The 25,658-nt window shown below is 46.7% G+C and overlaps 1 protein-coding gene across 21 annotated transcripts in view; it reads right to left on the bottom strand.

The window, feature by feature from the left end:
* Positions 1-25,658, bottom strand: part of PMCA (plasma membrane calcium-transporting ATPase 3) — a 489,190-nt gene that overhangs the window by 63,990 nt on the left and 399,542 nt on the right. For 17 of the 21 annotated variants that reach the window (XM_084603899.1, XM_084603850.1, XM_084603721.1 and 14 more), the window contains 9 exons: positions 25,055-25,243; positions 24,521-24,723; positions 22,421-22,556; positions 22,166-22,272; positions 19,529-19,773; positions 18,385-18,529; positions 5,511-5,636; positions 4,738-4,917; positions 4,277-4,471 (listed from right to left, as the gene is read on the bottom strand). In XM_084603899.1, the coding sequence (XP_084460025.1) occupies positions 4,277-4,471; positions 4,738-4,917; positions 5,511-5,636; positions 18,385-18,529; positions 19,529-19,773; positions 22,166-22,272; positions 22,421-22,556; positions 24,521-24,723; positions 25,055-25,243 (1,526 nt within the window). The remainder of the gene's footprint in view (positions 1-4,276; positions 4,472-4,737; positions 4,918-5,510; positions 5,637-18,384; positions 18,530-19,528; positions 19,774-22,165; positions 22,273-22,420; positions 22,557-24,520; positions 24,724-25,054; positions 25,244-25,658) is intronic. The other 4 variants (XM_084603668.1, XM_084603461.1, XM_084603402.1 and 1 more) reach the window with 1 other exon arrangement.

The following is a 25,658-nucleotide window of genomic DNA, read 5'->3' on the forward strand; positions in this document are numbered from 1 at the left end:
TCAAGTCAATGCCTAAGGCTTTGAGCATATCAGCTATTCTGCTTTCTAGATTTTTTCAGCATTTTTGCCCAGTGGAGCAAACGCAATGCACTGGTTCTCAATAGATGTATCAGCTTCGTCTCCTCAAATAAACTCACTAAATACAGAGACAACATGAGGCTTATCCAAAAGTACCGTATATGCTTAATCTGTTTTTTTTTTTTTTTTTTTTCAAATCTGACTATACTTACCACACTGCATTACGATTTGCACGTTTCAGTGATCTACATCAATTGCATGGTGAATTTTTTTATTTATTTTTTTTTATTTAGAACATACTGCAGGCCTACAGTAGGCCCAAGCAGGAGGGGCGAATACATAATATATGCAAAAAGAAAAGGATTAGTAAAATTGAAAAATGTTAAAATACAAGTTGTAACACAAAATACAACAATAAATATAAGGCACAGATGCAAAATACAAAAAGTAAACGCAGAAATAAATGGCTCTCAAATTAAATGCTGTGAAGAAAACATCGAGTCAAAAGAATCAGCTCTGGTTAAAAGATCTGGCGGACACCTGTTCCACTCCTCAATGGTGCGTGGAAAAAATGAATATTTAAAGGCGTTAATCCTAGCACTGTAAGGGGTTAATGATTGTGCATGATGATTTCGTGTTTGGCGCGTAGTGTTAGGTTTAAGGAAGGGGTCTGCATTCATAGACAGTTTATGGTTTTTTAGTAAGAAAAGTAGTTTCAGTCTTTGAATTTTCCGGCGCAGCTGTAATGTTTCAATACCGTGAGTTCTCATGAGGGTCGTTGGTGAGTCAGTTACACGATACTTTGAAAAAAAAAACGGACGGCTTTGCGTTGAATCATTTCAAGGGCCTCGATGTTACGTTTAGTGTAGGGATCCCAGACGGTGCACGCATATTCTAGTGATGGCCTTATTATTGAAAAGTAGGTTAATTTTTTAAGTTCAGGTGGGGCAAGTTTTAGTTTATGTCTAAGAAAGCAGAGTTTACGAAAGGCTGAGGAGCATACGTTTGATACATGTTTATTCCAGCTAAGGTTTTTCGTTACTGTAACTCCTAGATACTTGTACTCGCTGACTTCGGTCAGAAGGTGAGATGAAATATTGTAAGGAAATGAGAGGGAAGCCTTTTTGTTAGTTATCTTCATGTATACAGCTTTCTCTAAATTTAGCTTCATGTCCCATTTATTACACCATGTATGTATGTTCTGAAGATTGGAGTTTAGTAAAACTTGATCATCTTGGCAAATAATTTGGTGAAATAAAACGCAGTCATCTGCAAATAATCTAATTTGAACAGGGGTAGTTATAACGTTAGTAATGTCATTGATATATATCAAAAAGAGGAGAGGTCCGAGGACGCTTCCCTGTGGGACGCCTGAAGTGACCGGCAGGTAGTTTGAATAGCAATCATCAATACAAACAAATTGTGTGCGGTGAGAAAGGTATGAGGAAATCCAACGAATTATGAAATTAGGAAGACCAATAAGTTCAAGTTTGTAAATTAGTTTGGCATGAGAAATAACATCAAAGGCTTTGCTGAAGTCTAAAAAAATAACATCCATTTGACCAGCGCTATTTAGTACACTTGCAAAAGAATGAATGACAGAAGTTAGCTGAGTGACAGTGGAAAAGCCACCCTTCAGCACCCTTCTGATGATACTACAGTACTAACACATGTTCGTGTAGTGAGCATTCACTTTTCCACACCTTTCGGAGTATAAGCTACACTACAGTTAACCCTTGTTAATTTGAATCTCACGGGAGTAAAAAAAAAAAAAAAATGTCTGAATTATCCCAATGCCAAATTATAGAATAAACAACAAAACCAGCACGTAAAGAAAGCTCTTATGCTGTACCTTTACTCTGCAAAGAAGTTTGTAATGGTTGTCTGTCGTTTTCGTTGAAAGCTGGGTGGCAAGGACAACTTTTTGCCCATATGTCAACCCAATCAATAAAGTGTGTGCGGGGTGTTGAGACAAAATTCCTCCAAACAGTGAGGGCATCATTAGCCTCTTTGGTGTTACGCTGTCCCGGAAATTCTTTGCAAGGGTTGCCTTGGTCGCCTTCATTCAATACCTCACCATTCACACCGAAGGCAAAGGTGATGATTTCTACACCAGTCAACAGACCAGCTACAGTAACGCCGTCATCGATAACAGAAAGTAGTCAGTGAGCTGTACTTGAGTGGGAAGCAGGACGACGAGTACCTTATAGCTGTCATCCTCGCCAGGCGCTGCGACCTTCGGGCTTTCAACCTGCTCCAGTTGCCCAAATCTATCGTGCCTGAAGCAATTACCTACTACTGCTGCCGGTATGTTAGACCACAGTACGCCAAAATGTGAATTGCGCTCAGTAGTGTTACGCACTCCATGCAGAGCAGCATGCACTCCAAAACTTGTTTCCGGTATTTTTTCTTCACATACTGGATAGTGCTTTCATCCCTGGGTGCTTCACTTTACACCAAACCGACATATCACCTCTTCACGGGAGACGCCTTCCTTCAGAATTTTCACCTTTTGCTGCCGCAAGTCTTTGACTATGTACTTGACTTGCTTAGCAGGCATTGCTATCACGGCGGAGCGAAACACCCCAACAGCGCCACAAACAAGGAGGTTAGAACACCAGAGAATGTTCCTGCACGTTCTCGAGCGAAGTGATGACAATATTGATGCGTGCTCTGTAAACTCCTACCCATCGTATGTTTTCGATTTTGGAACGGAGGTATGGTTCTATAACAGAGGGCAATTACCAGCCCCACACCCGTTTTCGCATAATGGTCGTAGTAATGCATGCTCTTAAAACTCACTTCAGCACCAGTCATGGCCCTTCTCCAGTACGAATGGACCGGCACATGCCGAATTAACGAGTTTGCTGCCATAGACCTATGTACATTTTAGAGGGGGGGAGAGTAAACAAGACGAATTACCTTAATGTCTGAATTAACGGGGCCTGATAACAAGGTTTTACTGCAGATGCAAAAGTCGAGCTTCAGGTATGCGCGAGTTTCACCTTCATGTGACCTTGCAAAACCACACAATAGACTTGCTTCGTAGAGAGATAGCATTTCAGCAGAGACGAAGTACATGTACACACTTCCTCCTGTAGCTAAACCAAGCTAAAGAAAAGGAAGTGAAAAACGATTACATGCCAGGCACAATGTTGATGACTCAGCACTTGCTCTCCCTTGATCACGTTGCTCTAAAGTGAATCTTAATGACGTCCCAATGAACGATGCTGAACGTCGAAACTATGCCGTGCGGTAACGGCAAACAGAGCTTACGATTGATGGCCAGGTTCAACCATGGTTAAACCATATCTATCCTTCTTTGTCCCAACTCTGTCAAACCAGCAGCACAATCTCTACCCACATTGGGCCCATTTCTATGGGAAACAATAACAACACCATATTTACATGACTGCCAAATGACACTAACGTAAACCAGCCCTACATATGCCACAACAGGAGAAAAAGAAGAAACACCTGTAGGTCAACTGTAAAAATTTAATAGCCACTGGACTCAACATTTATGCCCTCACTAGCACTGCTGTCATTACTGCTGAAGCATGCCATTCACAGCATGCCATCGGCAAGTAAATGACCGCCCCATGACATTGCATGAAACAGCCACCCATGTTGATCAGCTAGGATATTCACATCCTTCCACTGCCAGCCACTCACAGAGGTTGTTCAGAGTGGCAAAACATGTTCAGAAACCTGCCATGCAGATGCTGGTTTCTTCCAAGTGCCATAAACTAGCACTCATGATAAATAAAGAAGAGTCAATCTACTTGTCAAAATGTGCAAAACAAAGCACTGGTAACGCTGGTCAAAAAAACATCGGAGAAATATGCGATTTGCATTAGCTCTGACTAGCACCCCTCCACCGCTCTCTCGTACAAGGTTGTCCACTCTTAGTTGAAATACAGTCACTGTATTCAAAGTTGCTCAACACAGTCAAAGCACAAAGATGCAAGCATAGGCAGGAAATGCTTTGCATGGCTCTCCAGTGTGGCCAGGCTGGATGCAGTGGCACTTGGAACACAGCCATAGTGTTCAAACTGAGAAAATGAAGAAATCCTTCTGACATACTACAATCGCGGAACGCTATGGGGAGGCCATAGAGAAAAAAAGAAAATTCTAATCACGTTTCGTTTCACTCTCATTCCTTAGGTTAGGTCAACCCCCTTTCTAATTACAGAAGTCAATTTACAACTACTATGTAAGTACGGTCATAGTCATGGCTACCCCGAATTTGACCCACCATGGCAAACCCAACGTCGGCCTTCTTGAGAGCAGGTCCATCATTGGTGCCATCACCGGTGACAGCGACGACCTCTCTGTTGTCGCGGAGCTTGCTCTCAATTATGCCCTTGACCAAGTTGTACTTGTCCTGAGGGGACGACCGAGCCAGCACTCGCAGACGGGGCCACACCTTGTCCAACAGCGCTTGCTGGATCTGCAAAACCCATGGTGGCACTATCACTTCCTAGCTTCTCAATCATCTAATCTCAGGGTGGCTCATGTCAGCTGAAGCATTTTGTTTTGCACAATGACCAGAAATATGCAAACAAGTTATAAAGAAAGCCCGACCGTGGCCCTTACAAAATATGCTCAGCCCTCATAATAGCAGCCATGCTTCCTAGCGATAGTACTAGACACTGAGAGTTCAAATTTTTTAATTGCTACCAGTTGTAACATGGCAATAGTTTTTGCGCCACGTACCTCTCCACTGGAATCTCGTATCCGCCGGTTCAGCTCCTTGCCCTCGAGAACGAGGAAATCATCACCCGGCTTGATAATGCCACACTTGAGTGCAATGGATCGGGCTGTGTTGATGTTATCACCGGTCACCATGCGAACGGTGATGCCGGCTCGCTGGCACTTTCGTATCGCCTCTGGGACCTGAGAAAAGTGAGAAAGGTTTGCTCAAGTCAGATCTACAGGCAATTCCATAATGCTTGCATTCATACAAGTTTTTCACAAAGAAACATTTACTAAGACTGACCTAAGGAGTGTGTTATGGTTACAATCTCCGTGAAAGAGGTATCAATTTTTCAAGTGGTGGCGATATTGAAAAGAAACAAATATTATCACCGACAATCACAAACAGCCAAGCTAGATTTTCTCAGACGCACGCAAAGTAGCCCCACGAGAAGAACAGTCACCGGCCACCAGTGTGAATAAGGCGAGGCTAAATATGAAGCAATGCAGTGATGGCGCACAAGAACGGTTAGAAATGAAAAAGTCCAAATATGTGGGAAGAAAAAACAGACCAGCTAAACAACATCCAGCAATTCCAATCTGAAAATTATTCCACTTAACAATATGTGAACATCCTTGACACGACCAGCAATGAGCAAAAGAGAAACTGTTTCGGGTTAGTCAATTTGGTTTCAAACAAAGAAAGCAGAATAAAGCCTAAATAAAAAGGCCCTTGCAAAGGTGGACCCACATACGCCCTGGTGCTTGCACCCAACCTTTTGAAAAAGACTCACTTCAGGCCGAACAGGATCTTCGATGCCGACCACACAGAGGCAGGTGAGATCTTTCACGATGTTGTCTTCTTCCTCCCAGTCGGGTTCTTCTGTCACTGCTACCTCATTGGCCTTGGTGTTTGACCCCTGCAGTGAATGCACACAAGTCGCACTACTAACACACAATGATGGCCACCGAGTACTCACATCAGCATTCAGCGCAGCAGCATCACCAATTTTTGCAGGTAGTACCAAGGACTAAAACACAAACTAATGCAAGGCCTCCGAGTTGCTGTGCTTTCTCTGATTGAATTTAGCAGCTCTTGCATGTATTTTCTACAAAATTTTATATTAAAAATTATGAATATAGCAAACTATTTTCCAATTTTTTAACTGTTCGTTATAACGAGGTTTCACCGTATATGAAAACCAGAATCAATACAATGCATTTTGCATCAAAGCGTTCACAATGTAGAAGATTTCCCTTTACTCCTTCCCAAACTGCACATTCTTCTCATCAGGTGGTTTTACGGGGCCTTCGCATGGTTAGCCAGCAGATGTCCAACACCAATCAGCTCCACATGCAATACATTATTGCAGGAACGCCATCAGAAAAAAGCAGCTTGCAGGAGTACGCAATGCACAGCAAACAAGTGCTGCATTTTTCCATAGGATTTTCAGAGAGATATTTTGACTTCTTGGTATAGACAATAACCATTACATCGGGGAATATGAACCGAATAATGCCTTGCCCAAGTGTCTGCAAGAAGTTACAACCACTTTCAGCGCTCACATGTCCCCTGGTCAAGCATGATGTGATGTCGAAATGCCTTCTGGCAGCACGATATTGGTATCATGTAAATGAAAGGTTTTTATTAACACTACATTTTGACTAGCAGAATGATGGGAACATTATTTCATAAGCAATTTCATTGACCAATATTTCTGTTAATGCAATGGATGAATTATACAGTGATGGAACTGACAAGAAGTTATTTGATGCAGCTTTTGCAGCAAACAAAAAAGACATTTGTAACAGTGAAGAAAATTGAGCTCTGTAGCAGATATTCCAGCTTTGCAACACATAGAAAATGGAGATTGCAGCGAAATTTCAGCTTCTGTAGGGAGCAAGTTCAAATTTTCCCTATGATAACAACTCTACATCCAAATTTCGTCGTTATAGCACTCTTACAGAAACCTACAGTCGAATCCAGATAAAGCAAATTATGCCATTTAGCGAACACTCGAAGCTCTTCTGACATTATGTATGTAAAATGTATTTTTATAACAAACTAAACATTGGATATAGTGACCTCTGAGCGCATGGGACTAGTCCCCAAATGCCCGCCAATGCGCTTCTGGGCCTGCACTAGGTAACAGCTGGGTTGCCACGCTACCTGACAGTGCTTCTATGAAACGTTGTTATTGCAACTGTAGGACAAAACAAAAGAAAATGTATGGGCCTGCCAAAGCAGGACTGGGAGCGGCTTTAAATTCCATGCCTCCTTCCAGCTTCACTCTGCAGCATTCCTATTCGGCAGCTGCCTACCACATGATGAAGTACGTGCGAACAGCTCCGGACCTATCGCACCTCGGATGATGGAAGAAGAACAAGGCAACATTTCCTGCGCCGCGTCAGCCGCGTTGCCGCATCCCCCATTGCTTTCTTTGTGTTCGCAAATTTGCATGCCACTCAAGTGTGCTGCTGTGCACTCATACGACTTCGGCTGTAGCTACGTTGTCGACGTTTCTGCAAGATGACGAAGAGCACTGCTGCTTTTCGACAAGCTTGAGATAATTCATTATGTCAAGCGTGGCGAGAAAAAGTCTGATGCTGCAGCGCATGTTTTAATTTCAAGCAGTACGTTGAGCACCATCTTGAAAAACAAGACCACTATCAGAGACAATATTTACAGACCAGCTGAAAACTTATTGCTGTCACCTCCACAAGCTGGCTTATGACAAGGCAGAAAAAGCCCTATACCAGTGGTTTTTGGACATCCGCACATGAAATCTGCCATTCTCCAGCCCCAAGCTGCAACAGAAGGCAAATGACTTCTCCTTCATCCTATACGTCGAGGAGTTTACGGCTGGATGTGGCTGGCTCTAAAGATTTAAGGACCGCTACTCTATAACTGGAAATGTACTAGCAGGTGAGAGCCATGCCGTGGACACAGAAGGTGCCGAGAAGTGGGTGCAGGACATATGGTGTGGTGTAAGGAGAGGTACGAGCTATGCAACATTTTTAATACGGACGAGACTGCTGTTTTAGCAGCTACTGCCAGGTAGGACATTGGCACTCAAAAATGAGAAGTGCCATGGAGGCAAAAAGAATAAGGCCCGAGTCACTATTCTTCTCAGGACAAACATGGATGGGACCGCAAAATTGTGACCGTTTGTCACTGGCAAGTTCAAGCCTCTAATGTGCCTGCAAGGGTGCACTTCGCTCCCAGTGACATACAAGTCTAATTCAAAGGCCTGGATGACCAGGACATTATTTGAGGCTTGGCTGCGGGACTGCGATGAGAAACTTTCCACGATCGGACGGAAGATTTGCCTCCTCCTCGACAACTGCTACGCACACCATTGTGGCGCCTCGCTAGAAAACATCGAGCTTTGCTTCTTGGCACCGAATGCCACAGCGGTTTTACAGTTCCTTGATCAAGGGCTCATACAGGCATACAAGCAAGGCTACTGGAAGCACGTCATTGAGGGCTTGTTGGTGAAACTGCGGGTGAATGACGAGCTGAAAATAAATTTGCTAGGCGCAATCAAAATGATCTACCGTGCCTGGCAAGATGTGCTGAAACACACAATCCGCAGCTGTTTCCACCATGCTGGATTATGTCAGGAGGGTGCGAAAGTTGCAAGTGCAGTAAAAAGTGACAGCGATATTGCCACGCTATGGGAACATCTCGCCGATACACCGAACGTTCTGCCAGTAAAAGTTGCCTTCGAGAAGTTTTTGGCAGTCGACGACACTGCCATGACAACGAGCCCACTGGACTCTAAAGATGTGTTGGCATCTGGTGCCAGTGCTACCTACGAATCACCACCCGAAGACGATCATCCGCACCCTATGCTGCAGGAAGCCCTTTCTGCTGCCTATGTGCTGCGGCGATACTGGGCCGAAATACGTGAAAGAGGGTTGGAGTCCATCGCGATGTTGCGTGCTGAGGAGGCGATTCTCCTTGATGGTGCCAAACTCAGTATTCAAGTGAAAGTCACTGCCCACTACAAATGAATTAGATGTCTCTGCAATAAATTTCTTTTGGAGTAGACCATTCATGGTGAGTGGCATGATTTTTCATTTGATAATGTATTTTCAATCAACTGTTCTATAACGAATTTGATGCCAAAGTTAGTTTTAAACGAGTTCGGTTAGAGCGAACTACTTCATATATTGAACAAATCACATTAAATCACGCTGTTCGATACAACTGGCTTTGACTATATAAAGAGTAAGTGAAAAAAAAATGCACCAAACACAGTTATTTTTATTGAGAGCATTTCTTGTCTCCCTTTACTGACCTTGAATGGACACGATGTGCCGCACCATTAGCAAAACGCAACGAGATGGCTCACAAAGCGAGAGTTGCAGGCAACGCTTGGAGCAGAAGAATTCCATCCAACTGAGACAAGACACATGCGCTTCGCGGTTTTGCAAGCAGGAAAATGAGCCATTTTCAAATATTCACCGAGCACTTGGAATGTAAACGTGGAAAAATAATCAAAATTGTAAATATTCCATACGCAAACATTTTGTTGCACAGTCATAGAAAGGGCATGCCTCCCACATTTATGAGCACTGGAATCAGTTTTGATTTCAGCCTTGCCAATGACTCCAGCTGATACGATGCAAAATTAAGCAAAAACTCGCTTCTGTAGAAACATGTAGCATGATTTGCTACTTGGAGCAGTTTGGCAAAAAAGAGTTTTCTCGCAAAAATCCTGCGAACTGTGTAATCTGAGTTTTGTTGTTCAAGCTGCTTCAAAAAATAAACAATTAGCTAGAAGCCGGAGCTTGCAAATGTTAATTCTTACCAGGGCCCATATTCTCAGTTTGCATTGTTTTCAGAAGTGTCGCTATCTCCCTGACCTCGTGTCATCTGATTGGTAGAAACACCGGAACCGGATGTCACTACCCATTCTGGTTTCAGCGTTTCCACTAATGAGATGTCTGGGAGATAATTATACTTCTGAGAACGACACAAACTCAGAATAGGAAATCAGATGACACTGTTCTAATTTGTGCAGCGACCTTGGTCGATATGAGTGGTCCACAAGTCTTGGAGGATCCTTAGTAAGCTTGCGAATTGAATTTCGATACAGTCGAACATCGCTATAATGAACACGGATATAGCAAATTATCGGAAAAACGAACTAAAATCAAAGCTTGGTTGGTCTGTGGTTCATTTCTATGGGAGTTCTTTCTGTACAACAAAAAAGAAATTTCAAAATTTGACTCTATGTCGGTTATAATGAAGCAGGCTTTTTGCATTATAACGGCAAAAAACGCAATTTTTCAACCAATTGAATCGCCCGCCGCAGAAGTGCGTTTAAATCGGCCACACGTTCGCGTGCCGCATAATTTAACGGTGGAAAAAAAAAAAAAAAAAAAAAAACTACCACCAACGACTTATGGCCTCCAAGATCACACCCCCACACATGGTGATCTCAAAGGTCATGAACGGCCACGACCAAAATCGAACGCCATCGCTAAAGTGTGTTTAAATCACCCGCGCGTTCGTATGCCGCGTCATCTAGCGGCAGAGACAAAAAATAGCACCAACAGCCCTTGGCCCCAGAGATCACGGTGCGGGGTGGTCTCGGAGGTCATAAACAAACATAGCCGGACTCTAGCGTCGCTGCCGCAGCTCGAGTCCGGCCATGCAACGGCTAACAAGCATCCGACTGGCATGTCATCACCATTGTCTCGTCATGACACGAGCCCCTGCCGTGCCTCTGCCACTGCGGCCGACACGTGCGCGCGCGCGCTACGCTCCCCGAGGGTGCTAACGGTCATGGAAATTGCGGTGTAGAGGCAACATCTCTTCTTAGTATTCATTTTTGCTCTCCAACACGCAAGAAAAAGAGAAATTTCATGCTTATACTAAGCTTTTAATTTAAAAAAGAGTAGACAAATTTTTGAAGCGTCAGAAGGAATACGATTGCTTTCCTGCTTATACAGAGATGCTCCCCAAGTAATCCCAACCTCTAATTTTGCCGCGAACATATTTTAATTTGATTTTAAATACTAGCCAAGCAAAAACTCCATTTTTCAAAACCTATCGACACTGACATCTCTGACGAAAACGTGTATATAGGTAAACAACATGATGTTCTAACATGGGCTGTTCCCGACCAGTTGCATGGTGGAGTGCCCTGGCAGGCGCTGTGCTGGAAAGTTCGGTGATACCAGCAGAGACACGGACTGCGAGGACTGGACTAGTGCGATCGCTCGGCGAAGACGAACGGCGGCGAGGTTTCGAGGAGGAACCGTGCTGGGCATGAGAGGACGTCCAAAGGGCATCGATAGAAGTGGCCAGCTGATCGATCCGGGCCTCTAACCGTGAAATGACGGAGGTCTCCGGTGGAGAAGAGAGGGCAGCGACAGAAGGAGAAGTCACGTCGTGGACTCGATCAGCGAGCTGGGCGAGGCAGTCAAGGGTCAAGTCCCCCGCAGCAGCAAGGATGAGGCGGGTGAACTGCGGCAAGCGTTGAAGGAAGAACTGCCTCAACAGTGCGCCATTGGAGTCGGCATTGGTTTCGCCCAGGAGCTGCCGCATGATAGCGAGTAGCTGGGAGGGGCGGCGGTCTCCAAGCTCTTCGTAGGTGAGCAGCTGCTGGAGGCGCGCACTCTCAGACACCGTGGTGCGGTCCAGAAGGCCCTGCTTTAGTCGCTGGTACGGGGCATCGCCCAAGGGTCCAGCGATAATGTCCGCCACCTCTTGAGCCACTTCAGGAGGCAGGTTGGAAAGTAAATGGCGAAACCGAGATGCCTCCGAGGTGATGTGGTGCAGATGGAAGATCGCTTCCACTTGGGCGAACCAGATCTGCGGACACTTGGGCCAGAATGTTAGTAGGCGAAGCTGGAGAGCTGCGACGTCCTGTTGGCGCAAGGTAGCGTCAGGCGGAAGGTCGCCTGAGGGCGGTAGGTTGCTGGGGTTTGTCAATTCTTAGGCCGGAGTCACCACTGTTGCGAATTTGCAGGGTCGCAGCGGAGCACCAGAGCAAGATGACCAGCATGGCAGGCTTCTCATTCTGAACAGCTCGTGCCGTGCTTGCGCTCCGAGCCCGCCCTGTACATCTTTATTTTCCTCTAACACGGGCTGGTAACGCTGATCTCAGCGCCTCCGCTTTATAGCGTCGGCAGGCGCTATAACGTCATCAAACAACTGTGACGTGGAGTCCGCAGAGCAAAGACAAGTGAAGACACAGGATACCTCACCGTGTCTGCCCTGTCTGCAATAACTGGGCACCCCAGCGAAAGCTCTGCGCTTCTGTTTACTTGACTCGATGGCTTTTCACATTGCCTTCGTTGCTGCATGTTACAATTACTTCATTTGGAGTCTATTTCGCGGTCAGTGCGTTTTTCAAGCGTAATGCTTGCATATATATTTTGTGCGCGCACGAACACACAGATCAGACTTTGAAAAGGAGAAGCACATTTTATTTACTCATTTCATTGACGCCGCACTCGTGCAACTTGAACCTGGTGTACATTAAGGCTGCCTGCTGTACTCGGGTCCCAAGAGCATTCCTGCACAAGCGCACAGCTTTTGGCAACGGCGCCACTCGCTGGCGTGACTGTAGACGTGAGCTGTGCCACTGCTCCCCGCCTGCAATAGACGTCACTGGGCCTAGCTGGTTTCACATTGAAGCGGCAGCAGACAGCGCTTCGGAATGGGTCAACGCTGCAATATACGTTCCGACTTTCGGGCCGCTTTACTGGGAAGCCTATCGCATAAGATACATTCTTGATTCGTAAGATGCCTTCAGCAGCGAAGCTAGCATACGCCAGGCGAGTTGCACCGGACAGCAGCAGCAAAGTGGATGTGGAAAAAAAAGCTCGCTTGTATCGGTGTAATCACTCTACTAGCACCTCAGTATTGGTCAAACAATCCTCCCAAATTATTCGTTATTCATGGTCCTTTGTACGGAGTTGTTATGCACGTGAATAAACGGTGATCCGTGAGAGATTACCGAGAGCGGAGGCTATAGGAGCCGATCGCAGCGGCCACGGCACAGCTTTGCATGCCCAGATCACATTGACAGCACCAGATGGCACCACATGCTTGGACTCAGGCCTGCCGTATCGGAACCAATCAGCGCGTGAGCATGGGCAGCTTGGGAGTCGAGCTAGTCACAGTGGCCGACGTCTGATCGGGCCAGCGCCTTTATTTTTTTTTTTTATGCTTTTTTTTTTTTCTGGATGCCAACTTAGAGCCCACAGCGCTGGCAAACCGGGCTGAGAGAACAGCATCTTCATAGTAAACAGTATCTTTGTTCACCGTGTCTAACCAGCGGATATTTCCTGCACGCCAACTGTCAAGCTTTCGTGTCTGCTGTTGGTCCCTGCTTTTCAACTTGAGACGCTGACAAGCAGGTCGAAACCAAAATGATCGGCAATGTCAATAACATTCACGCCTTCGGGCAAAACGTCTTAGAACTAATTATGCTACACTGAAACACTGCTCGACGACGACATTTTCTTGCACGTGCGACCGCAACCAGACGAAAACGCTACCCGTGTGCGTCATTAGATTGTGTGTGTATGAGTCACCAGTCTTGCCATCAGGAGGCGCTCATGTGGTGCACGTTCGTATCTTTGACGTCATCACGCGCTCGTGTTCGGAGAGCTCGAAACCCAAACTAGTCCTGATAAATGCCCTGATAATTAATTGAGGCGAGTTGGGGCTTTCTGGGTTGCAGTCGCTCTGTCTTGGACCATGGTAGATCGTTTAAAGCAAAAATCCCGAAACAGAAAATGTATGTGTCTATGCTCATTCAAAAATTGTGCATTTTCGCACCTTTATGTTGTCCATATTAGTGGACAGTTTATATCATCTTATTAGCAAACTTATTCACAGGAATTTGAGTACCCACTTTTATAATGAATATCGGATATAACAAACAAATTTTCGCGCTCCGTACTACTTCGTTATAACGAGGTTCGACTGTATTACGAGCTAAACTTGTGATTTAAACATCTTGTTATACGAAGTGTAAAGAAGACAAAGAACAAACAACGCTGCGGCATCGCTATCATCATCGCTTGTCTCCGGCGCCCATCTCTCTCGCGCTGAAGCTGTGCCTTGCGGCTGGTAATTCGATCCTGCTGTGCCCGAATTACTGCCAGCGCTAGACGTTCAAACCAGCTATTAAATCCACATTTCACTTGGTGGAGGTCAATCTGAGGTTCCCTGTACCCATCTCGCCCTGGAACTTCGCAGCACAACGTTGACTACCCCAATGACTGAGCCTACTTCATTGCACCTACCTCCGCCAGTCACCTGCACAAGTGCCCTTCGTCAACGGAACCCCGCTACCTTCAGTGGAAGCAGCGATGACGACGTCGACGATTGGCTGTCTACTTACGAGCGGGTCAGCCGTCACAATAACTGGGACGACAATCGTAAGCTCAATAATGTCATCTTTTACTTGAGCGACGTTGCTAATATGTGGTTTCGAAACCACGAATCGGACTTTACCACCTGGGCGAATTTCAAAACAAAATTTTCTGATGTCTTTGGCCACCCCGCCGTCCGAAAACTCCGCGCGGAACAGCGTCTTCGGTCGCGACTGCAACTGCCTGGTGAAACGTTCACCAGTTACATTGAGGACATTGTTGATTTGTGTCGCCGCGTTGACCCGACCATGACCGAGGCCGTTAAGATACGTCATGTCCTCACAGGAGTTGATGACGGCGCCGCTCCTTTTCGCCAATGCGCCGACGACCCGCTACTCAGCCGGAAAACAAACCGCCGCAGTTCGCGAGGCACGAACTGCGTATTCGACAGAATTTCAAAGTCCTCGTCTTAATCCCGCGAATGTTACTGCTGTCATCGTTGAAGGTGTTCATACTCTTACGCTCGTCGACACCGGTGCCGCTGTATCAGTTATCAGCCAAAAACTCTGCCGCTCCCTCCGAAAGGTGACTACGCCTCTCGAGGGACTATCGCTTCGTACCGCATCCGCTCACAGTATACAGCCGTCAGCTGTCTGCACTGCTCGCGTCGTCATTGCTGCAGCCTTGTACATCATCGAATTCGTCGTTCTCCCCACATGTTCTCATGACGTCATTCTCGGCTGGGATTTCCTGTCCAAGCATCATGCTATCACTGACTGCGCCCTCAAGTAGAGCTCATTGAATCAAGTGATGCACCGTCTGATGCCCTGCTCCACGAGTCGTGTCCTCGTTTTGCGGCCAAACTCCTCGTAGCTCATGACTCAACCATCCCACCCATTAGCGCTGTTCTGGTTCCCCTCACTGCCTCTTTTACCACCGCCACTACAGTCCTCTTTGTGTCCTCTAACGTTGTCTGCTGCCGCCACCACTTACCGCTGCCGTTTGCCGTCCTTGACATGAACAACAGCGCTTGCACACTTCCGGTAGCCAATCCTCTTGCACCTCCCGCTATGTTGATCGAAGGGGAGTGCCTCGGCCGCATCGAGCCCATGGACCTTCTGTACGCCTTTGATGATGTGTCATTCCCTGTTTGCCAAGTTGACGCCTTGACTCCAACTCGTGTGGCTTCAGATCCGCTACAGCGGGACCTTTTTGACCATTCTGTGGACAGCGCTCTAGAACCGCGCCACCGCGAGCAGCTTCTTGACCTTCTACACCAATTCCGCGCATCCTTCGACATTCCGCAATCTTCCTTGGGCCGCACGATGACAGTTTCCCACCTCATTGACACTGGCGCTCACCCACCTCTCCATCAGCGGCCGTATCGGGTGTCCCCGACTGAGCGCCGTGTTATTGCCCCAACAAGTCGATGACATGCTGCAACGCGGAGTAATTACAGAATCCTGTAGTCCATGGTCGCCTCCTGTCGTCCTAGTTAAGAAGAAGGATGGCTCCATATGATTTTGTGTTGATTATCGCCGCCTCAACAAAATTACTCGTCGTGATGTGTACCCCCTCCCACGTATCGACAATGCCCTAGACTGCTTGCAAGGCGCAGAATTCTTTTCCTCACTTGATTTGCGCTCTGGGTATTGGCAGGTGCCCATGGCAGAGGAGCATCGCGCTAAGACCGCCTTTATTACTCCAGACGGACTATACGAATTTAATGTTACGCCGTTCGGACTCTGTAACGCACCAGCCACATGTGAAAGAATGATGGACACCGTACTGCGTGGCCTGAAATGGAACATCTGTTTATGCTACCTCGATGATATCGTCGTCTTTTCAACCGACTTCCCGACCCACCTGACTCGACTTCGCCAGGTCTTCACCTGCCTAACTTGCGCCGGTCTTCAACTGAACCTCAAAAAGTGCCGCTTCGGTGCCCGCCATCTCACAATACTCGGACATGTGTGCAAAGATGGAATTCTGCCTGATCCTGAGAAGCTGCGCGCCGTTACTGACTTTCCGAAACCGACCAATTTGAAACAACTGCGAAGCTTCGTAGGCCTCTGCTCGTACTTTCGTCGGTTTGTTCGGAATTTCGCAACCATCATAGACCCCCTTACACAGCTCTTGAAAGGCGCCCCTAACCTCTCCTCTTGGTCGCCAGCCTGCGATGATGCATTCGCAACACTTCGCAATGTTCTGACGTCACCGCCAATCCTTCGCCATTACGATCCTACTGTACCTACAGAACTTTACACCGATGCCAGTGGTGTCGGCCTCGGCGCCGTCCTCGCCCAGCGCAAGCCTGGCTTCTCCGAATACGCTGTCGCCTACGCAAGCCGTGCTCTTACCAAAGCAGAGTCCAACTACTCCGTTACCGAAAAGGAGTGCCTAGCAATCGTGTGGGCTATAACGAAGTTCCGCCCTTACTTGTTTGTATGGCCGCTCCTTCAAGGTAGTTACAAATCATCACGCTCTCTGCTGGCTCGCGTCTCTCAAGGATCCGTCTGGCCGTCTCGGGCGCTGGGCTCTCGGGCTTCAGGAATACGACATCCGTGTAGTGTACCGCTCTGGACACAAGCACTCTGACGCCAACGCTCTTTCTCGGTCACCGGTACGTTCGCCTAACTCATCATCCCCTACTCAAGCATCCTTGTCAGCACTCACCATTGAGGATATGCCTTTCAAGCAAAGACAAGATCCTTGGGTTTCTAACCTGCTAAATATCCTAGGCACTACTTCTGCGGTTATGCATCCTCGGGCACTCTGCCGACAGGCCTCCCATTTTACCATTCGGGACGGCCTCCTCTACCGAAGAAACTACAACTCAGACGGCAGAAAATGGCTTCTTGTCATTCTGCGCCACCTCCGCTCTGAGGTTTGTGCTCACCATCACACTGGCCAGCAAAGCGCTCATGCCGGCGTCCTGAAAACCTATGATCGAATTCGCCAGAGGTATTACTGGCGGGGAATGTACAATTTCGTACGTCGTTACATTCATTCTTGTACCGCCTGTCAACAATGCAAGATTTCTAGCCACCCTGCTGGCCCTCTCCAGCCTTTACCGTGTCCAGCTCGCCCGTTTGATCGCGTGGAAATCGACCTTTATGGTCCACTACCATGCAGTACCGCCGGTAATCGATGGGTAATCGTCGCCATCGACCACCTGACCCGCTACGCGGAGACTGCTGCACTTCCCACGGCGACAGCCCGAGAGGTAGCCCATTTTCTTCTGCACCACTTCATTTTTCGACACGGCGCCCCTCGCGAGCTACTCAGTGATAGAGGTCGTGTCTTTCTTTCTGAAGTAGTCCAAGAGCTCCTCTCGTCTTGCAAATCAATACATCGGGCTACAACCGCGTATCACCCGCAAACTAACGGCCTCACGGAGCATTTCAACCGTATGCTTGGGGACATGCTCGCAATGTATGTTACATCTGAATCTGGGAGCTCCAACTGGGACCAGGTACTGCCATTCGTAACGTTCGCGTACAACACTGCCACCCAAGCAACAACTGGTTTTTCGCCCTTCTTTCTCTTATACGGCCGTGAACCATCTTGCACTCTGGACACAATTTTGCCATACAATCCAGATGCCTCTGAGTACAGTGCTTTGTCCGATATTGTACAGAAGGCCGAGGAATGCCGTCAGCTAGCTCGCACGTTTACCTCCAACACTCAAGGCTATCGCAAAGACCAGCATGATAGCGATACCCCTGCTTCAACGTTCCTGGCCGACAGCTTCGTTTGGCTATGCGTTCCTGCCACCAGCAAACTATAAACGAAATACCACGGACCTTATCGCGTCTTGGAACGCACATCCCCTGTTAACTACATCATCGAGCCAGTCACCCCTTCTTCCGACCACTGCCGCCGCGGCCGTGAGGTTGTCCATGTTAGCCGCCTCAAGCCGTATTACAACTGTCTGGTCGTCTCTTCTTCGTGAGTCGCCAGGATGGCGACTTCTTCACGCGGGGGAAATGTAAAGAAGACAAAGAACAAACAACGCTGCGGCATCGCCGCCATCATCGCTTGTCTCCAGCGCCCATCTCTCTCGCGCTGAATCTGTGCCCTGCGGCTGGTAATTCGATCCTGCTGTGCCCGAATTACTGCCAGCGCTAGACGTTCGAACCAGCTATTATATCCACATTTCAGAAGGTTTAACTGTACAAGTTGTTCTCGTCCCTCGCCCCAGAAAGTCTCAATACCTCAATATGAAAACTTGAACTGAAGATAGCTGTGACCAATAAGTGCACTGTAGAACAAGGGCAATACTGGAGCAAAAAGCACGAAGGAGGCAGTGCAGTTCTTTACCGTCAGGATGTAGTCCTTGTAGGCAATGCATATGGTTCGCAACCCATTGGACGCCATGGGCTCGATGACCGTGCGTACCAGGCGGTCCTGATCCTCTTGCCTGAAGTTTTCCAGCTGACCCCCTGAGCCAAAGATGAAGCTGCACCTGCATGCCCACGCCACCCATTGTGTTAGTTACTAAGATCATTCAATCTGAAAATGAAATGTGTGCAAATAATCAAATAGGCATAGTGCTACTCAGATGATACTTGATGCCAATTTATAAATACTCAAAATTCTGGAACCTCTGGATGCTAGCAATAGAATATCTCACAAACAGTCATAAATCTAACGGTGGCAAAAGCAAAATATGTAGGCAAGTAACGTGAAGTTCAAAATAGAGAACAGTAGGTTTTGGACAGGTATCAACTCAATTTCAGGGGCCTCCATTTAAAAGCAAAGTAGAAGCACTGTGTCAAGTGTATGAATCAGATGAGGTAGAAAGGGCTGCCCGATGGTTGAAACAGGCCTCTCCAGCCACATTCTGCTGTTGAATCGTAGAGGCCTATATTCCCGAAAAAGATATTAGTCTGTCGTGCTTCCAAGGAACCAAATGCACCGACAAAAGCATTTTTCTGGGAAGACACCCTTAGTGTCTTCGAACCTGTCCAGAATGAATGTATCACTCATGAAAAGAACCCTAGATCCTCCAGATCTTTCCATGCAGCACCATTTTTCTAGACTTTCCACGTTCCACAAAATATATTACACAAATTAATCACTGAAACTAAGTCTTTTCACTACTCCAAGTTACGTATCATCCCGCACTGATCATCATTTCAAAGTTAATGTTCCAAGTTACAGGACAAACCAGTATTTCTACTCTTTCCTCCCCAACACCAGCTCAGACTGGAATCGCCTGCAACGTCTCCATTTGTGAGCCTGAAGCATTCAAATCTGCCCTTCATCCCCTATGTTAAAAACTCCTTATTTTTTTCTATTTCATATAATGTTACCACTCCTATCTGTAACACCGGCCCTGATAGTAACCTTCAATATAAATAACAATCCCTAAAACCCCAACTTGTTCTCCACTCTTTTCTAGCAACTTTCTCCGTTTAGTGAGGGCATTGTAATGGCATTGAGCCATTCAGAGTTCTCTCACTTCTTGAGGACTATCTCCGACGCGCCCTTGGTGTAGACGCGGAATCCTCGACCGCCATCCAGTGGGATGACAGTGCTCATGGACTTGCGGACTGAGTTGAATGTGTAGACCTTGTGCAGCATCTCCTCAGGGATGTCATCTCGAACGCTCTGGTAATCCTTGCCCAGGTCGAGCACAAATCCCAACAGAGAGCACTCTGTCTTGTTGCCCACCTGCTTGGGAAGTTCGCCTGGGTTCTCAGGTGGCTGCACAACAAAAAAAAGTGTGAGCCGTCAGTGGCGCTTTTATATTTGCCTGCAGCTCATGTACAGCTAAGAAATATCATAACTGACGGTAAGTTACTGCTAACAGCACAAACAACAGCCCATCCAGGCACACCGTAAGCCTGAATTTCTCAACAGAATGTGCCCTTTTGCTGACCGATTCTTCTGGGAAACAGCAAGTGGGAAATCAAGACTTTTGCCTCGGCTAGTGGGTTCATAGCTAAGAGCGCCAAAAAATGAGAACGAAGAAATACATGCAAGCACAGGACAGGCGCTGACTACCAACCATTTGTTTTTAGAAAATCAGGCACAATACCACACACACTGGACCATGTGGTGTGTTATCTTCTTTTATTTCAACGGTCCCTTGCTTTATCATGTGGCCAACCACACCACTTCCTCCAGTGTGTGTGATGTTTATCGTGCTTGATATTCGAAAAATAAACAGTTGGTAGTCAGCATCCTTCCTGCATTTGCATGTACCATCTTTGCCAAAAGTAACCAGGCTACGTGTTCTGCTTCTCAGTCGGGTACTAGAGAATTCGTACCACTTCTAAAGCTTCAAATCTGTGCAAACTAAAGGTGAGCTATTGCCCTCAATGTTGGCTTTAGGATAGAAACAAGAAGCAAAACATGCAGCCTGGTTACTTTTGGCAGAGGGTACAGACGAACCTGCGTGTAGAAAATTCCTCAATATTACAATGCTTTTCAATTCTCCAATGCCGTACCCTTTTGAAGTGCGTGTATTTAATAACTCCACGTAATGAAAATGTTGTTATAACTAGGTTTTAACTGTATTCCTTTGCTTCCATTTTATCACATTGTTCTTTCGTCACATAGCAAGTGGTATGATGTGAACTCTGTGAGATGCCGCAAACTCAACTATACAGTAAAAGTTTGTTAATTCGAACTTCACGGGACCGGGAAAAAAATTTGAATTATCCGATATTCTAATCATCGAATGGCTTCGAAAAAACTGACCAAAACCGTTTGTACTACGGTAAATGTACCGTATTTAGTCGCGTAACGAACTCGCTCGCATAATGAACCCACCCAGCCCCGATTTGTGCCTACGAATCTGAAAAAAAAAAAAATAATAATAATAATAATAAAGGCGTCAGTCGTTAGCGCGTCCGCCTGTTTCGCGCCTTCACGGTCCACAACACATTTCTTGGCAGTGCGCCAAGATGCTGGGCAGCCATAACGGCGTGTTTAGGGGGGAGGAAAGCGAACTTGGCAAAGTGCCAGCGCTTATCCGGTTGTACAAGCCTCCTTTTCAGTATGTTCGCTTTATTATGCTATGAGTGACTTGGGCGGGCGGCATCGTCTACTGCCACTCCAATCATCAGAGCGAACGGTGCTAAAAGCCAGCGTGATCGCGGCTGACTCGCGTGCTTCCGTTGACGACTGATGGGTGGAAGGATGGATGGCTATCGCAAACAAAAAAAAAATGTAACCCATAGTGCCCGTCCGAGATCATAGCCTTTTATGGGCATTGGCTGGGACCGCGCCGACAGTACTTATCCCTATTTCCAAATTAACAGGGTTGGAATTAACGAGTATTTAGTTGCGAGCTATGGAGGTTGCGCAGAAGAGAGAGCAGGCAGCCGCCGCTGCGCGGCCATGCACTGAACTTGCCGCGGCCGCGTCCCCTCCCTTAAACGCCGCCGGCCGCCACGCCGGTCATGGCGCCATTTAAGTTTTACCCACTTTTCCATGGTTTTACCTGGTTCCTTATTCTGTCCCCGTTTTGGACGTGCGCAGCCTCTAATTATGCCTACCGATCGCGGAGGTGTTTCTTTACCTTTTCTTTTCTTTTTTTGCCGTGTGATGTGCGCCAAGCCGCCCAGACGCGGCGGCGCGTAGTTCGAATTATCCGTAGCGGAACCGACTCGCGTTCGAATTAACGGGCTTTTTTATACACAGATCTCTATGGAGCTTGGCCGGACCAAGTAGTGTAGTTCGAATTATCCGAAAATTCGAATTATCGAGGTTCGAATTAACAAGCTTTCACTGTAGCTGATGCAGAAAAAAATGCCAGAACGTTTAGCACAATTAAGCTGGACGCATTTTAATTAAATCAATCAGCAAGCATCTTCAAGTATTAACACTCTTGTAATTCTTGCAAGGCAATAACAAGAATGGAGCATGTTTTGCTGGCATCTACTTGAACAAATTCAGCCCACACTGAACCGCAATAGAAAACTGTACTGACTGGTCCACTAAAGATTACTTTGCCAACAAAAGCATCAACAATGTTACAGATCCACTGTGACTGTGTTTACATGATGGACAAGTATTAGAAAAGTATGCATTAACAAGGCTTCACTAAACAGGACGAACTGCCAATGAACTACAAAAGGAGAGAACTCACAAGAACTCTGGACGTGTAGGCACTGTTGATCGATATGCCATACACTATCTTCTCTGCCACAGTGGGTGGTAGGTTCTCATATCTTGGTGAGGACTTGTAGTGAACACCTGTTTTAAATATGAGTGCAAATTACAGGAAAGATAAAAAGTGCTCAACCAGAGTATTCAAAAACTGTGCCACTATGCAAGCAACGGCAAAGAAAAAAAAAAGTAAGTCTGACATGACAGAAAGGAAAATTTGAGAAAAGAAGCTCACCACATATGTAGCTCTGGACTACAGTCATTCGGTTGGTTGTCAATGTGCCGGTTTTGTCCGAGCAAATTGAGGTTGCATTACCCATGGTTTCGCAGGCATCTAGGTGACGTACTAAATTGTTATCTTTCATCATTTTCTGCAAAGATATGGCATCAAGATATCACCTCAGTACAAGTGACAGCTAGGTATCAACTTTCTGCGGCCCATTCATAACTGCTGTGCCTCAACTTGAACACAAACACAGGTTTTACTGTCTAGATTTATGAAGAAGAACACAGCATTCTCAATAAGGTTCCAGTTGATAAGAGATTGGGATGCTAACGCTTTACACCATGACATAACAAATAAGCACGAAAGTTCCTCTCCTGCAGACAATAACTTGGCAAGCTGCCTCCATTCAGCCAGAACAGTCTATTCTCTCACTTCTGGGCAGCATGGCTGCTGCCGGCCTATCCCCCCACACAGCCACTGCTGCCCTTGCATAATTGGAGCTGTCAGACCATATAAATGATGTGCAGACCATTAAGACAAACTTGTCGAGGTTGTTCAAATTCACCAGGCCCGCTCCTTACGTACATGCCAGCAGGCGTCCCTCACAACACAATTTATGAAGTTTTATGTGCCATCCAGGCTCCGTTCCTACACAAACAGTCAGAGAAAATGCAGACATCCGCTGAATGTGAGGTGAAATATGGTACGAGGTACCAAAGTAATCATAATGCACTTTTCAAGCAACTGTAAAACTCTGCTGGAGTTTCACTTCTACACCACTACTCACGAAACCACATGCATCAAACTCTGTGGAAACTGTTTGGTTCTAAAAAAATTACATCGATGCTCTGGATGCCCTTAGACTTTTAGCACGCCAGCAAACCAACAATAGCAAAATTAGTAAAGAAATAGCGTGAACATAATTCGGGCAGAGAACAGGGCTCGCACAAGCCGCACGCAAGCTGGCGGTAGTACTGTGTACCGATAGAATATTTCACCTCCACCGGCATGTTCACAACACCAGGAAACATGTCAAGCACCAACATGACGAAGAGAATGAATGAAACTTTATTCTGACTGAGAGAAACCTGGGTTGACCTGGCTGCGCCACTCATAGGGAACAGCTAGCGTGGTGCCATCTGACGGCTGTATCGTTAAGCATTTCCTCTCCACCACTTTGCTCATGACACTAGAAAACCTTTCAATTCTCTATAGCACAACCGGCACACGCGACTCGAGCTCACCCATGCTACACGCAAGCCGTGACATATGGTCACGTGATAGCACACTCACACTGCCTCCCCATCCGTCAGAAGCCGGCATGACAAAGGCAGCACAAGTCCGCTTGCAGATGATAATGAGAGAACACGGCCGGAAAAAAATATATTCCGCGTTTGTCCAGTGCACCGAAAAGCACCGGCTGCCAAGAGATGCTAAATACTAACTGCACTTTATAATACCAGGTGTCCCAAATATACAGGCTTCCATAAGAGCTTTGTGTTCAAACTCCAGATGGTTGCTGGAGCTCGCGAGGCGTGTGTCACCTTTTTTTGAACAAATGTATGCAACAGACGACTCTCACCGCTTCCGCAGAGATAACCACCACCACCACCCTTTATTTTTTCTTTATATAGAGAAAAAAGAAAGGCAGTGACGTAGAGTCACTTGGAAGCAGCACTGCCCCAACTGACCTGCCAGTGTCTGGCACTCTTTGAACATCGTGCCACTCCGACCATTGGGCGGTTTTCCCGCAGAAGCAGACTGACCAGTTTTTCAAGCCGCTCGGTAAATAAAGTGATGTTTTCAGTGTAAATTTGTTTTTTCAGACTGCCTGGTTTTCCAGATGCTTTTTCAGCTCCTTGAAGGTCCGAAAAATCAGTCATTGACTGTTTTAATATCCCAAAAAGACGTGGGCTATGAGGGGTGCTGTGTAGAGGGCTACGGATTGATTTCAGCCACCTAGTGTCCTTTAGATGCACTAGCATCCCACAGTGCAAAACACAACCGTGACTGAAATCAAAATAGTGTTCTTTGGTTCAAAATTCAAAGCTGAGCCACAGCAGTGGTCAAAAGACAAAGCTTGAAACAGCAGAGTAGAGCAGTGCCCACCTTTACAGAATAGGCAAGGGAGAGTGTGACAGCCAATGGAAGACCTTCAGGGACGGCCACCACCAGGACAGTGACGCCAATGATGAAGCAGTTGACAATGTGCTGCGTGTCACTGCTCTTCCAGGCACGACCCTCCGCCACAAACACCTCAATCAGGTGGCGCACCACCAGGATGATGACTGTCAACACTGCTATCGTTGACCCTGCACGCAGCAACACACTCATACTGCACCAATGTGATCACCTCTCCTCTTAACCCAAAGCAGTTTATGCAGCTTGAGCCTCTACACCATACGACTTCCTGCATTCTGCATGACGCAACAAAGCATGACAACGCCTCCAACACCGCTGCACCTATAAACATACCCCACACTTCTTATGGCTGCTACGCATTGTTAATGAAAAAGAAGAGCTTTTACTACATCCTATTTTTACAATTTACTTCTGTTTTTAGGTTATGCCTGACTTGTTGCGTAAGCATTTCATACTCCAGGATATTTGTGGGGAGTAATAAAGAACAAGCGAAGTGCTCACCGACATATCCTATCTGAATAGCCAGCTTTGTGAGCTTGGCCTGCAGCACGGACTTCTCCTTGCGGGGGTTGTTCTCTTCGGCCGGTGAGCCGGTGGCGACGATGGAATCCGCACGGGCAGGTTCCATGTGGGTGTTGGCAGTGATGTTGCCCAGGTGCGAGTTCCCAGACATGGCCGCTTCTTCGTCTACTGCACGTGCCACAAGAGAGTGCTTTCACCTACAAACAAGCCTCCAGTGCAACAATACAGCACAGTCCACCCTCATTTACGCCATTTGCAAATTCAAGATGCAGTGCAAGGTCGCAGTTCAGCAGACCGAGGCACCAGGAGTAACTCTTGCTCCGTGCAAAGCCATAGAGCAGCCACATTAGGTAACAGCATGGCCAGTACTTGGTTACCAATTGTGTGGCCCCCTCTTCTAAACACATTATGCACAAAAGTTGGTCCTGCACTCACCTTTATTATGCAAAAGGAAAACTGCTACAGTCTTGAAATAGTGCAGTCTAGAATTACTTCTGCCCAACACCTTCATCTGGTCACAAAGGATTTTTAAGACACGCACTCAAATACCGTCTGAAGCACTCCTGTTCTGGAAGAATGCGTT

This window comes from Amblyomma maculatum, chromosome 1, assembly GCF_055883805.1.
Source record: "Amblyomma maculatum isolate TAMU_Amacu chromosome 1, ASM5588380v1, whole genome shotgun sequence".
NCBI classification, from domain to species: Eukaryota; Metazoa; Arthropoda; class Arachnida; order Ixodida; family Ixodidae; genus Amblyomma; species Amblyomma maculatum.